The sequence below is a fragment of the Dromiciops gliroides genome, chromosome 1, assembly GCF_019393635.1.
Source record: "Dromiciops gliroides isolate mDroGli1 chromosome 1, mDroGli1.pri, whole genome shotgun sequence".
NCBI classification, from domain to species: domain Eukaryota; kingdom Metazoa; phylum Chordata; class Mammalia; order Microbiotheria; family Microbiotheriidae; genus Dromiciops; species Dromiciops gliroides.
The window spans coordinates 339,302,855-339,317,783 of record NC_057861.1 but is presented as its reverse complement, the minus strand read 5'-3'; the positions used below and the strand labels follow the sequence as shown (position 1 = coordinate 339,317,783).

Below are 14,929 nucleotides of genomic sequence, written 5' to 3'. Positions count from 1 at the left end.
GAATTCAGATATATTCTTATTTTATTGATGTAATCATCCACTTTATTGTGCCCTACATGGGGTAAACTATTCTCAAATAATTTTATCCCTAGGAAAGGGAATAGAGGTGTCATCTTGGAGATTACTTCCACTTTGCTACTCATACCTCATCAGTCAGTCAACAAACATTTATTAAGCACCTACTATGTGCTAAGTGCTATAAATTTTTTTTGAAGGTCAAAGTTAAGGATAGAAATTTACAATCTAATGGAAAAGGCAACATGTAAATAAATATGTACAAACAAGCTATATACAAGATAAACTGGAAGTAAGAAAGAGAAGGAACTGCAATTAAGAGGGGTTAAGAAAGGCATAGGATTTTAGTTGAGAACCTAAACAAAAAAAAGTCAGGGAAGCCAGTAGGCTTCCAGGCATGGAGGACAGCTAGGGTATGATCTCAGTTGAAGTATCTTCAGTTGTTTCTGCCTTTCTGGTTATAAAGCCAGAGAGTAAAACAAAAAAACTCCTTATCTATAGAGGGCTCAAAATGCCAGTTATCTGTTCATTTGCCAACAGCTTCTCTGCTTTGGTTGTCTACATAATTTTCATCATGCCCCAGGCTAAGTGCCTCTCGCACTCCCTACACCCCACCCCCCACCTTTTCAGCTTCCTTTTGTGTGTTGTCTTTCTCTCTTTGGAAGTTGTATCCTCTTTGAAGAAAGGGAATATCTTTCTTTTTCTTATTTGCATCACCAGCATTTAGCACAATGCCTGGCACATAGTAGGTGCTTTAAAATGTTTATTGTGTCGTATCAAATCATAATGGGTGGACTGTCTAATGAAGGTCAGATCCTCAAAGTAGGTACATTATAGGTCCTGTCTGGTTCTAATCCAGAAGATTTGGTTAGCCTGTTTTTAGATATGCATAATGAAGGAACCTTTCCTTCCTTCCGCACCCTCCTACTTCAGAGTACATGAAGTATCCTCTAACTATTACTGTTGGTTTAGCAGTATGTGGTAAGAAAAAGCCTTTTAACTGGCTGTTAAGCTAGAACTAAGTGTAGATATAAAAGTTTCAGGCAGACAATTTTTTTTTTGCTCTCTTACTTGATAACTTTAGAAGAGGAAAAACCATTGTAAACCTCTGAGAGAAGGGAGGGGCAGCAGCTTCAGTTTCCTTGTCTCCTCCAAGTGTCTAAAAAGTGATGGCATCTCTATGCCTCTGTTTCTTATTTCCTGATCTTATGTTAATGATTACCCTGAGCTAAGCATGCACATAAGACTGGGAGATCCATTAAGGAGACCTACCATGACACCAGCAAGGTCAGGAGGTACACCAAAGCCATCTGATGTCCCACTGACAGAATCCTAGAGCCAGTAAAAATAATAGGGAGTATGGTCAGGAGAGTACAGAGAAAACCTGAGAAGAAGTCTAATTGACCCACCCTAGCAAGAAATCATCCCAACTGAGCAAGAAAGTACTTATGCCTGGGTTAGCCCATACAGAGAAGTGAACTTGAGACTCTCAGATGAAAGTAGAAAGGACTTCCAGAACCAAGAAGTATCGCCCCTCCAACACCCCCCCACTCTCTTTTGGGGTTTTTTTTTTTAGTCTATTTTCTCCAAGGACCAAAAGTGTGTAAAGAGGTGAGAGCATACCTCCAGGTTTCAAGGAATGGTGTGGTTTTTTTTTGTTTGTTTTGTTTTGTTTTTGCAGGGCAATAGGGGTTAAGTGACTTGCCCAGGGTCACACAGCTACTAAGTGTCAAGTGTCTGAGGTCGCATTTGAACTCAGGTCCTCCTGAATCCAGGGCCGGTGCTTTATCCACTGCACCACCTAGCCGCCCCTCAAGGAATGTTTTTATATTTTAATCTTTGTTATGCCTTCTCAGTAAATATCCCTTTATAAAAGCTACTTGTTACAAACAGGTTAATTGATAATGGGAAGCTATCAACTCAAGTAAAATTGAGGAAGAACAGGGACAGCTAGTTGGCACAGTGGATAAAGCACTGGCCCTGGATTCAGGAGGACCTGAGTTCAAATATGACCTCAGACATTTGACACTTACTAGCTATGTGACCTTGGACAAGTCACTTAACCCCCATTGCCCTGCAAAAAACAACAAAAACCAAAAAAAAAAAACCCAACACAAAAAATTGAGGGAGAACATGCCAGGTGAGGATCATCCTTTCAGTCCCTCAAGGTTATCCCTAGAACCTTGAGGGGAAGGAAGAGTAGTAAGCTGTCCTTTGGGGACCTAGTCTGTAATGGGAGTGGAAATTGGTAAGAGTGAATGTTGATGGGGTGCTATACTGGTAAGCGCACTTAGACCCCCAAATAATATGATTTACCCAACATCATATAGCCAATCAGCATAGCATTGGAATCTAAACTTTCCTGTGACCAGGCAAGTATCTTTCTACTACATTGCTACTACTTCCTTTTTCCTGAAACTTGTAGCCCAACAAGGAAATCCAAGCAACAAGAACATCATTCCTTCCAGAGTGAGTACATTTTAAATATTGATGATTCATACATGAGGCTATTTTATTCTCTAATAGTAGGTTTTCTTTAATGGAAACAGAGCTTATGAAGGCTTCAGTGCATACTATAAACAACTTTAAGTTACAGTTGTAGGAGTCAGAAAAGAAACAGTCACTTAGAAATGTAATTTTTTTGTTGGGCATGATGGCACATTCAGTCACTGGGAAGGCTGGGCTTAGGAGATCACTTTCAGAAAAAAAAATAATTAAAAAACAAAACAAAACAAAACAAAAACATCCAAATTAAAGGAGATCACTTTCAACTGGGAATTCTGAGCTATAGAACTAGGCTTTGTAGATTGAAGTCTGCACTAAGTTTTGCATCAATATTTGGTAAGCCACCCAAGTGCATGAAGACCAGTGCTTTGCCTAAAGAAAGGCAAACCAACCCAGGTTAGAAATAGGGCAGGTTAAAGCTCCTCTGCCAATTAGCCGTGGAATAGGGCTTGTGAATAGCCCCTGCACTTTTCAGTCTGGGTGAGATAGGGGAAATCAGTCTTTTAAAAAATAGAACCAATATTTTTACTTTTGGCTTTGAGAAAAGATGGCATATTGATTGGATTCAAAGATGATTAAAGAAATCTTGTTCGGGGCAGCTAGGTGGTGCAGTGGATAAAGCACCGGCTGTAAATAATTAATTGTTACTTGAGGTTTTTATGCCTCAGCGCTCACTGTCCTGGGGCTCCGCAAACTGCACAGTGCTCCACCCACTGGTTGTAGCCATTGCCATGGCGCTGGCACCTCACATCATCACCACTCATTGACGCCTACATGGGCCTGGCAAAATTATAATGATTGGAAGCCTAGTGAGGGCAGTCATGTGACTGTCAGAGCAGCCATCCAATTGGCTGGGGGCTGGGGGGTTTCTGGGATTGGGGGAGGAGAATTCGCTGGAAGGCAACAGGAGCTCTGCTGTGTATTCTCAGCTGATTCCTGGGTGGTGGTATTTCTTCAGGTTGTATAATTTCCCTTTCCCCATTTTATTTCCTTTCTTGATCCTACTGATCCTGTTTGTGTGTTGTTTTTTTTAAGTTCGTTCTTGTTAAAATAAATCCTATTCTGTTTTGAGGGAGGCTGCCGGTCTCCTTCCTTGCTCCAATATTGCGACAAGCCGCTTAGCTAACACTCCTCAATTAAAAATTGGTCCCCACACGGCCCTGGATTCAGGAGGACCTGAGTTCAAATATGACCTCAGACACTTGACACTTACTAGCTGTGTGACCCTGGGCAAGTCACTTAACCCTCATTGCCCCACTTTAAAAAAAATTAAAAAAAGAAATCTTGTTCAAGAAAAGGCAAGAAAACTTCTTTGAAGAAGTTGAATTCTCCCTCTTTTAGAAGTAGCATGGCATAACATGAGCTCAAATCTTGCTTCAGTCTCTTACTAGTGTCATGTTGTTGTTCAGTCATTTCAGTCATGTCTGACTCTTCATGAGCCCAAATGGAATCTGAACAACAACAACAATAACTGGCAAAGATAATGGAGTAGCTTGCCATTTCCTTCTCCAGCTCATTTTATAGATAAGGAAACTGAGACAAACAGGATTGAGTGACTTACCCAGGTAGTAAGTTTCTGAGACTGGTTTTGAACTCAGGAAGACTCATCTTCCTGACTCCAGGCTGAGCATTACCACTGTACCACCCAGCTGTCCTTACTAATGGTATATAACCCATTTAATCTCTCAAAGATTCAATTTCTTTATCTGTAAAATGAAGTTAAAAGGAGCCCTGATTTCACAGGAATGTGGTGAAGATCAAATGAAATGCATATAAAGAGGTGTATTTTTTTAAAGTGTATAAAGCCCTTTGCAAATATTAAAATGCTATATAAATTCTAGCCATGATTATTATTATATGCTAATTATTCGCCTTCATAATAGTTCTCTCTTTTAAAAAAATGGTTTCCCAGCTCTGAGAAAAATCAGGCTCCTACTAGAATACATTGTCAAGATATTTTCATTCTTTAGAAAAATCTATTTAAAAAAAAGTTCTTGTCCCTAAAAAGCTCAAAACCAATCTTGAAATTGAAATTAATTTTTGGTACTTTACATTTTGAACAAGGATACAGTTTAAATTTCTTGTAAAGTTGTCAGAAATTTTCTGCTTTAATTCATGATTTTAACATTATTATACATTTCTTCTTCTCTGATGGCTTCTCATAGCATTGAGGCTACCCAGGGTTCTATCCCTGTACTGGTGGAGTGTAAGACCTAGAAGTTCCTGCCACGCTGGAAAGCCTTCAAGGACAGGTTAGGTAAAGACCTGTAAATCTATGCCCATCTAAATTCAAAGACTCATCAGATTTGATAAGTAGGTGATATTCTTTATTCATTCCTTTGAACTTTATCTATTAATTAGTTTATTGATATATCCCAATATCTCTCATCTGTCCACCCATCCATCCATCCATCCACCCATCCACCCATCCACCCACCCATCCACCCATCCACCCACCCACCCACCCATCCATCCATCCATCCATCCATCCATCCATCCATCCATCCATCCATCCATCCATCCATCTTTCTATGTACTTATTTACTTATTTGCCACAGGAGCTCAAGAAACTGCCTCCTAAAGTGTGGGTAGCTTGCCATCTATATTCTTTATTTCTTTTTAACATTCATTTTTTTAAATTTTGAGTTCCAAATTCTTGCCTTCTCTCCTACCCCTCACTCACCCATTGAGAAGGCAAGTAATACGATATCAATGACTAAAAAGGAAGCCTTTGGGCAGCTAGGTAGCACAATGGATAGAGCACCGGCCCTGGAGTCAGGAGTACCTGAGTTCAACTTAACACTTAACACTTACTAGCTGTGTGATCCTGGGCAAGTCACTTAACCCCAATTGCCTCACAAAAAAACAAAGAAAAAAGAAAAGAAAAAAAAAGAAAAATATATTTGAGTCAATCTTCAAAACAATCAATTTGTAGTTTTTTTCTTCCTCTAAGTAATTTTCTCTTCCAGTTGGAAACATCTTTCCCACAAAACTCAGTAAGAGCTCTATTGTTATCCTGAAAGTTTACTTGTCTTTAAAATTGTTTTTCATGTTTGCACCTTTTCATATACTTTCTTCTAATTTTTAAAGAGAAAAACAATTACTTATTTATTTTATTTATTTATTTTTAAGCAAAATGCTTTACTGCCTGATCCCATATGCCTTGAAAATGTCTTCCTTAATCACTTTTACTGGCTGCTTACTTTATGGATTCCACATCAGGTACAAATTGTCTGTCTTTATCTTCAAAAACCCTTACCAACTCAGCTTTCACCATACCTTCATTCATTTTTTTCCTTATCTACTTGCTCTATTAGCTTCAATTACATGTATACTTATGCTCCTTTTTTCTCTTGGAATTTTAATTTTCCCACATTATCCTTTATTCTTGTAACAGTTGATTTAACAAATTATCATCCCTTTTGTCTTCAAAAACCCTCCCCAAACTTTAATTCCTATTTGGGACAGGCAACCAGTAAAATCAATTCTTTTCCCATGCACTAGATTTATCAAAGGAATTTGTCTGATTCTTCACCAGGACTGTATACTTAGGCCCAGTTTAATTGCTTATAGAATTTCAGAATCTTGGAGCTGGAAAAAACCTGAGCATTCAACTAGTTCAAACTCCTGTCTGATGCATTAATCTTCATTACAACATCCCAAGAATGGTCATCTGGCTTCATCTCCAACAACTCCAGTGAAGAATTTTCCACAGTACTTGACATCTAATTTCTTAAAATACCAGGCCCACTTGCCCACCTTGTGCCCTACCTATTCCAGCCTAAAGTGCTGCACCTGTTTTCTATAATTAGAATTAATTCCTAAGGAACCACAACTCTATGTTACCAGGATACTCTAGCAGTGAGAAATTGATCCTAGTGAATTCCAGACTTGTAGCAACAGGATATTAAGATATTGAAAAGTTTTTTGAGCATTGCAGAAACATGATTAACTTTCCAAATAACTTCCTTAGCAGATTTAAATATGAAGGCCAACAAAATGAAAAGGAGATTAAAGTAATTGGCAGGAAAATACCCAGTAAGTCAGCAGAAAGTTGATGGTCAGACTAGAGAGGAATGAATTTCAATGCTAGACTCAGAATGGAAAAAAAATTAACCTGACTTGAATTGTCTGAAACTGTAAGGGATACTCTGGAAGCAAAAGAAAACCCTTACTTCTTTTATTACCACATTTTTAAAGACAAGAACAAATTTAATGAGGATTACTTATATTTATATTACATTCTGTGGTTATAGTGCTTTACATGTGTTGTGTAAATACATTCACATTCATGCATTATATATACATACTATCTCATTTGATTATCAAAGCTTTGTGAGATAGAATATGCCCATCTGGCAGGGCCAGCATTCTGTTAACAGTATCAATTACTCTGGTCCAATAGGACTTTTACTCAATATTTTTGTTGTGAGTCAAGGAAAGAATCTACACTCACCACTCAGGTGATTGAGGTCATTTATTGGCAAAGGTACTCAACAGGACTTCATCTCTTGTCACCAGATTCCCTAACACATTGAGATATGTTGTAGCACGGTGGCTGCTTTGGAAAGGAGAATGATTAAGTGGCTGACTGTGAGGGCCAAAATTGTTAAAGCTCTGGGCCTCATTGCAGCTCTCAGTCTAGAGTTCTTCAGGGATTCTCCTCTGGCTCTGATCCAACTTAGGAATCCACCTTCCTGGGAGTGGTGATGGGTGAGCTAATTGAATATACACATTTTTATACATTTTCAATAGTTCATGATGTAGTAAAGGGTACAGTCCTGAACCCATCAGGCCTTATCTTTATAATAGCATTTCTTTCTTTCTTTCTTTCTTTTTTTTGGGGGCAGGGCAATGAGGGTTAAGTGACTTACCCAAGGTCACACAGCTAGTAAGTGTCAGGTGTCGAGGCTGGATTTGAACTCAGGTCCTCCTGAATCCAAGGCCAGTGCTTTATCCACTACACCACCTAGCTGCCCCCTACAATAGCATTTCTAAACAAAGAAGTAGAAAGCATTTCAATAGAAAGGTAAGCATTAGGGACTTTGTCTATAAAGTCTCTCAAAGGAGGCTGTGCTTTTATGGTCATTCTGTACATCAGCCAATCTGAGTAAAAGGCACACTTGGGATAGGGTAAGCATTACACCAAGTATCATATTCCTGGGGAGTAGGTAGTAGTCTTTTTTTGTATCATGTATATGTTGAAAACATAAGACTGAAGCAACTTGAGGAAATGGTAAGGATAGTGATCATGAATGTAGCTGCTGAATTATTAAAGAGTCTGTTAAAAATATGCCCACAGGGTCACCAGTGTCTGTAAGGGTCAGGTCTCCTGGATAGGAAGTATAAGTATAATTTTCTTTATTATACAGATGAGGAAACTAAGTCTTTGTTTTGTTTTGGTTTTTTGGCAGGGCAATGAGGGTTAAGTGACTTGCCCAGGGTCACACAGCTAGTAAATGTCAAGTGTCTGAGGCTGGATTTCAACTCAGGTCCTCCTGAATCCAAGTCCAGTGCTTTATCCACTGTGCCACCTAGCTGCCCCCTATAGGTTTTTTGTTTTTGGAAACTGAGTCTTGAAGAGGCAAAAGGAACTGACAGAGCTGGAATTCAAACCAACTCTTCCAATCCCAAATCCAAGGGTCTGTCTATTCTGTTGGACTCTCTCTCCTTTTGGTACATATGAAAAATATCAATTGTTCTCTTCTATATCAGGAATCTTCTTCTAAGGTAAGTTACTTTCTGAACCTGCCTTTCAAGAAAGGACTTCTGTTCTGACGATAGTTGCCACATCATTTTTTTTTTCAGGAAGTTTGGGGATTTGAAGAATGCTACTGCTAAGAAGCTTGACTATTTCTCTGTCATGACTTGGGCTTAAAGTGAGGATAAAAATTTAACATGGACCCAATATTCTTTGCATGATTGTCATGAGGTTTGACCAAGGATGGGACAGTTTCTCTTTCATTTCCCAAGGATACAGGATAGAAGTAATTGACACAAAAGGAAATATTTCCCATATTTGTGGCTGGTTAGTTCCTCAGTCCCTCTGCATTCCTTCCTCAGAAGTTCATTCTAAGTAGTACTGCACCATTTTCCAGAGCATCAGATAAAAATTCAGCTATTGGTATAAAAAAAAAATATTCTGTCCCTCTCCTACTGTTGTGAAATCTCAATAAATCTGTATGAAGTTATTAAGTAGTGTCTTTGCCCTACTGCCTTATCTGTGCTGCATATCTGAGATCCTTTTTTAAAAAGTCCTTTCACCAACTAGAATAATTTCCTGACCAATAGACATAAAGCATTTAGGAAAAAAGAAATGAAAATACCTCAACTCTGTCATCTCCTTCTTGTAAAGGTTTACAAGAAAACCCAGGGACTTCTCTACCCTTGGTAATTCCTACATTCTGGTTAGTTAACCAACACACATATTCAATGAGCAATTACAACCCCATCAATGTTCTAGGCACTGTGGGGGTTACAAAATCATTATGACCAAATATTTTCTTTTAAAAGATTAATTAAGGAGACTAGAATAATAAACATTCTTTTCTTTCTTTCTTTTTCTTTTCTTTTTTTTTTGGCTGGGAAATGGGGGTTAAGTGACTTGCCCAGGGTCACACAGCTAGTAAGTGTTAAGTGTCTGAGGCCAGATTTGAACTCATGTACTCCTGAATCCAGGGCCAGTGCTTTATCCACTGTACCACCTAGCTGCCCCTGAATAATAAACATTCAACTCAATACAGATTTATCAGGGCTCCAGTATTTGCAAAGTCCTATCCTAGTCTTGGCTAAATCAATACAGTACTTGCTTCATGGAGTTTACAATGCATATGGAAGATAAGATGCACAAACACATCATACAAATAATATGAAATAAAATGTGGGACTTTGAAAGTTGTAAAGAGTTCTCTTTCAGGGCCAACCTTAAAAAAAGATCATTTTGACTGGGGGCGGGGGGGGGGGATGTCAGGCATCATGGAAGAGATAGTGCTTGATATGGATTTTGAAGGATGGCTAGCATTTCAATAGGAGGAATTGGGAACAAGGCCTTCTAGACATAATGATAATAACCAGCATTTATGGTGCTTTGAGACTTGCAAGTTATTCTACATATGGTTTCTCTTTTAATCTTCGAAACAACCCATTGAGTTAGTTAGTTGATATTATTATTATTCCCATTTTATAGAGGACGAAATGTTAAGTGATTACTCAATGTCAAAGAGTTAGTAAATGTTTGAGGCAGGATTTGAATTGAAGTCTTCCTGCCTCCAAGCTCTATCCACTCTACCTAGGGAATAGTGACAAAGAATGAGACTTTGGCAGCATTGGGAGAGAGATTCCACAGTTCAGCTTGGACTTATTGAGAGTGTGAGTGTGTGCATGTGTGTGTGTGTGTGTGTATACACATGTGTGTAATATTTAAAATAAATCAAGAAAGATAGGGTGGCACCAGATTGTGGAGAAGGTAGAACACTAAGGAATCTAGGTTTTATTTAGCAGGCCTCAGGGTTCCAATGAAGGGTTTGGGTGGAATGATCAATCCAGAAGGAAAACCCCCGACTATTTCCTTTGTAGCAACAATCTGAAATAGTTATTTAACCAAGCGCCAAATTATGTTACATAGCTTGCAAGTGTTATTGTAACAAGTCTTCAAGTAAGAATGGGGATAGACATAACTATTCTACTTTCAGGCATTCTCTACTGACTTTTTCTCCACTTTAGTAAAAGGTTGAAGTAGGTGATAAGCCTGGAAACAAGTGAAGGAAAAGTTTGGGGGAGGGGAAAAGAATAAAATGATAAAAGTGTTGTACACAGGGGTACCCCTCAACTTACAGGATGGATCCCCTAAGTAAGACTACTCCAGGTTCAAGGTAATCTATGCATCTGTGTCCACTCCAAAGCCAATTTATGAAACCTCATTGTTGTGTTTACCTTTAACAGACAGTCAAAGGACACAATTAATTCAAATCACAGGCATTTAAGGAAAGAATATTGTAGAAAAAGTAACCCTCTCCCCCTCTTCCCCGCCCCTACCGATTTCATCCATATACTTAGAATAAATACACCATCAGTGGGAAAAATGGACCCACATAAGGGACATGTATGAAGAGACACATATATGGAGTATGTGTGGAAGGGCATACATATGGTAGGGTGACTCATATCTCTGTTGCTGTAGGGCTGTTAATGTCTTTTGTTGATTTCATCATGCAACTCCACTAGATTCGTAGTCTTTGCCAAATGCTGCCAGGCATGGCCCCATTGGATATCTGGCTATGGAGCTTCTCTCTGCTGCCAAATTCTGGTTTCAGCTGATGTGCTTAGTTTTAGTGCTCTCTCCTGTTCATGAGAAGAGTAGACTGTCATGCTCCTTCAGGTAATAATCCCAAAACTTTTTCCCAACTCTTTTAGGAAAGCAACAGCCTTTACCTCATCTGTAGTACAATCAAAAGTGGGGGGGGGGGGAGAAACCATCCTGACTTTTTTTCTTTAAGGAGTAAATGTATTCCTTTTTCAGAGTCCTGATTATGTGGTAGGAGAAATGTCTAGCAGAATCTCCAACAGTGTGGTCTGGAATAATTCTTTCCCTCAAAAGGCACTGATACTCTCAGAGTTGACTGGCTCAGGGTCCTAATTATATGGGTACAAAAAAAAAAAGAACCTAACAAAAACAAAAAACATGAGTTCCAACACGGTCTTTGAGACTTGACCAGCAGCCTACCATGGGTAACACAAAGGCAGGGGAATCGATTGAATCAATGTCATATCCTGGGCTAAACACCCTTTCTGTGGTTTGAATGTCTGTCCTGTTACAGTGAAATAAACTTCCTTTTACCTTCCATTAGAGGGAAGAATCTCATTTTATTCCAACCTCAAACCTGATCTACTTTAGCACACTACAGGCTAGAAGACCTCCATCTTCAGTAGGAGAGTGTTTTCCACAGTTACCAAGATCTCAGACACTGAGGAGAGTCCTCCCAGCTAGCTTTTATTTTCAAGTTTAATCTCTTTTCTGGACAAAAATTCCTGGTCCAGGGGCTTGGGTCTGCATCTCTGTCAGAGAATTCATGCTAGCTGTAGTGAGCATTCTTTATGGCTTCCAATTTTAATAGTACTCAACTTCATTTTTAATCATCTAGCAACTGCCAAAAAGTTCTTGGGTCTAGGCTCCCCCACTTACTTGATTCCCAAACCCCTTCTTTTTCATGTAGAGAAGTTGTAGCAGTGTCCTTAACAGAGTCACAGAGACAAAACTAAGCAAAGTGATTATCTTTTCCCCTTTTATATATAGAGGGTTTTCCAAAAGTCTGTGCAGTGTTGTCATTAAAGTTTAACACTTCACAAAGACTTTAGGGATTATATACACACACATATACAATACATTATGTACATCCATGTGGGCATGCATTTATACAAATATGTGTGTATATGTATGTACACATATACATACATCACTGGAAAAGTCTGAAAAAATGAGGCTTTGGTCTCACCCTTACAAAAGAAATGAGTCGGGGCAGCTAGGTGGCGCAGTGGATAAAGCACCAGCCCTGGATTCAGAGGGACCTGAATTCAAGTCTAGACTCAGACACTTGACACTTACTAGCTGTGTGACCCTGGGCAAGTCACTTAACCCTCATTGCCCTGGAAAAAAAAAAAGAAAGAAAGAAAAGAAATGAGTCATTAGAATCATAGAAAAAAAAGACATAGAGCTGGTTTAGGGATCCCAGGGGCCATTAAGGCCAAACCCCTCATTTTACATATGAAGCAGTTGAGCACTGTGGGAGTCAAATGACTTACTTAAGATAACATAGATTTTGTCAGAGGTAGAGTTTGAACCCAGATCCTTTGATTCCAGAAGCATAGTGCTCTTTCCAGAAAGAAATGCACTTGAGAAGGGGACGTAAGGTTATGGGTATAGCTCTGTCTGATATATTATACGGTTTAGGTGGCATGCATAGGATTTCACAGCAAAGGAGATGGACTTTATATATATCTGATGATGATAACTCAGTTTGGTCCCTTCCATTCCATGAAAAATACATAAAGAAAAAAAAATAAGCTTATTCCAGGGCAGGATTTTGTCTTATTTCACATAGGCATCCACGAACTATTCCGTGAACTATATTGAATTAGTCAGTTGTGGTTTACACACGTGTGCTCCATTTAACTTTTCGCCATCTATGGTTTAGGGACAGCCAAATAGTGACTGCTTGACTTTAGAAAGAATGACGAGTACTGGCCTCCTCTCATTCCACATTCCATTTAGGATTAAAGACCTCAACTCCCTTTGCTAGGGAGCAGCTGTGAGACCGCAGCCTCTTTGTCAGTCCCTCCATCTATCTCCCTGCTCCCGCTCCCAAGCCCAGCACCACACGCAGCCAGGAAGCCACACTACATCCTAGCTCTGGAATGCCTGCCCCCCAACTCCCCACCCCATCCCCCACCCATTCGGACTAAAAAGACAATCCAAAGATAATTCGATCACAGCACTCACATGCCCCTACCATGGGGGTGAGGCAGATCTTTCAAGTTCTACACTTCCCCTACCCCGCCCTATCCCACAGTAAAAACAACAGAAATCAGATCTTCACGCTTAAGTTTTGCAGAAACGCGTGGCCCAGAGCGGGAATGGGAGGGTCCCCTCCCCAGCCCCTCACCTCCAAACCCAGGAGGTGAGCCGAGTGTCTGTCTATAGGAGCTGGCAGGAGCTGGCAGCAGCTGCAGCTGTGCCTAGTGAGGTGTGGGAAACAACGATCAGAGAGAGACATCCTCCTCACCCCGTCGCAACCCTCCCCCCAACACAGACACAGACGCACACGTTGCTCGCGAGCGCACACACACACGCGCGCGCGCGCGCGCACACACACACACACACACACACACACACACACACACACACACACACACACACACACACACACATGCACTCGCCCCCTTTCCTCCCATCTCCCTCCCTTACACGTCACGCAGCCACTTCCCCCTCACGGCGCGTGCGCGGGGCTCGGCTCAACTCGGGCTCGGGAGGAGGAGGCAGGAGCTGCTGCTTGCTGCTCGGCGCTCTGCGGGAGAAGCAGCCGCCGCCGCCACAGCCACTACCGCCGCCGCCGCCACCGCCACTGCCGCCTGGGGCATCCTCCTCCTCTTCCTCTTCCTCCTCTTCCGCCTCCCCGGTGTCCCCTCCCTGCTTCCCTTCCTTGCAGCCGCTCTGTTCCCTTCCCCTTCTCGCCCCAGCGGGAGCCGCCTTTGGGTCTTCTCCCCTCTGTGTCTTCCTCCCCCCTCCCACCGCCCGGCGGGAACCGGGGGACCCCCGGGGGCGGCGGCCGCTGCTGTTGCGGAGGGGGGACGGGCTGCGATGAGGTTGGTCCAGAGATGCCGGTCCCCTTCTTCCACCCTTTCCTCTTCCTCCTCCTCCCCTGGGGCGGCGGCGGGGGCGGGGGGCGGTGAGAATCAGGGGCTGGCTCCCCCTGGGAAGAACCCCTTCGTGCACGACCTGCGCTTCACCCCTTTGCAGAAAGTCCAGGTAGGTACCCAGTCGTGGCCACCCTGACCTCTCCCTTTCCATCTTCGCCTGGTAAGGGTTTCCCTCAAGCCCATCACTGCTGCCTTCGGCATCTCCCTCCCTCCCATGCCTTTTCTCCCGCCCTCTCTCCCTCCTTTCATCCCTGCTCCATTGAGGAGGTGCTGTTGGCTTCTTTCCCTTCTCCATGGTAGCGGAAGCTCTTCCCCCCCTACCCCAACCTCTCTTTACACTTCTCATCTCTGAGGGATAGTGGTTGGAAGGTGTTAACTCTGTGGCCTCTGGAAAGGATCCGTTCTTCGCCCCCTCCCCGTCCCCCTATCTCTGGAGTCATATTTGCCTCCGGGGTATATATCCCCTCTTCTGGTCGTGAAAGGGAAATGTACATAGTAGAAACCTGCATACCTCCGGGGCCCCCTTTTCTTAAGGATGTCTTTAGGCATCATTTCAAAATATCCCCCCATGTGGCTGACTTTCTTGCTTGCTTCCTCCCACCGTAGGGTAAACGCCCTCTGTACTTACTGAGAAGTGTCTTTACTGATTTCCAGTCCCTTGCTTCCAACCCTAGCTTAGATACATATCTGTTTTCATATGTAATCGTCTATGATCATCGCATTTGTAGAAAAAAAAGGAAATAGCTTGTCATTAAGATTTTTACTGCAAAAGTAATGAGGGTGCTGTGGAACAGGTTTTTTAGTAGAGCCCTTTTCTTCTAAGGACAAATGCTTGGGATGTTTTAGGTATGTTGTGTTAGGAAGACAGAATTTTTAGATAGTTTGAATATTGATTGAGGACATTAAAAAAAGCAATTAGAGCGCAATCCTTTACTGTAATGTGAAGTTATATTTGGTATTTTCTGAAAATAGGTACATGTAATTTAGACTTTTTCAC

At 41.4% G+C, this 14,929-nt stretch overlaps 1 protein-coding gene across 1 annotated transcript in view; it reads left to right on the top strand.

Annotated features, from left to right (window-relative positions):
- Positions 1–13,625: 13,625 nt before the first annotated feature.
- Positions 13,626–14,929, top strand: part of LPCAT1 (lysophosphatidylcholine acyltransferase 1) — a 173,907-nt gene continuing 172,603 nt past the window's right edge. Inside the window, exon 1 of the mRNA XM_043977175.1 lies at positions 13,626–14,041. Coding sequence (XP_043833110.1) covers positions 13,874–14,041 — 168 coding nt within the window. The 5' untranslated portion in view covers positions 13,626–13,873. The remainder of the gene's footprint in view (positions 14,042–14,929) is intronic.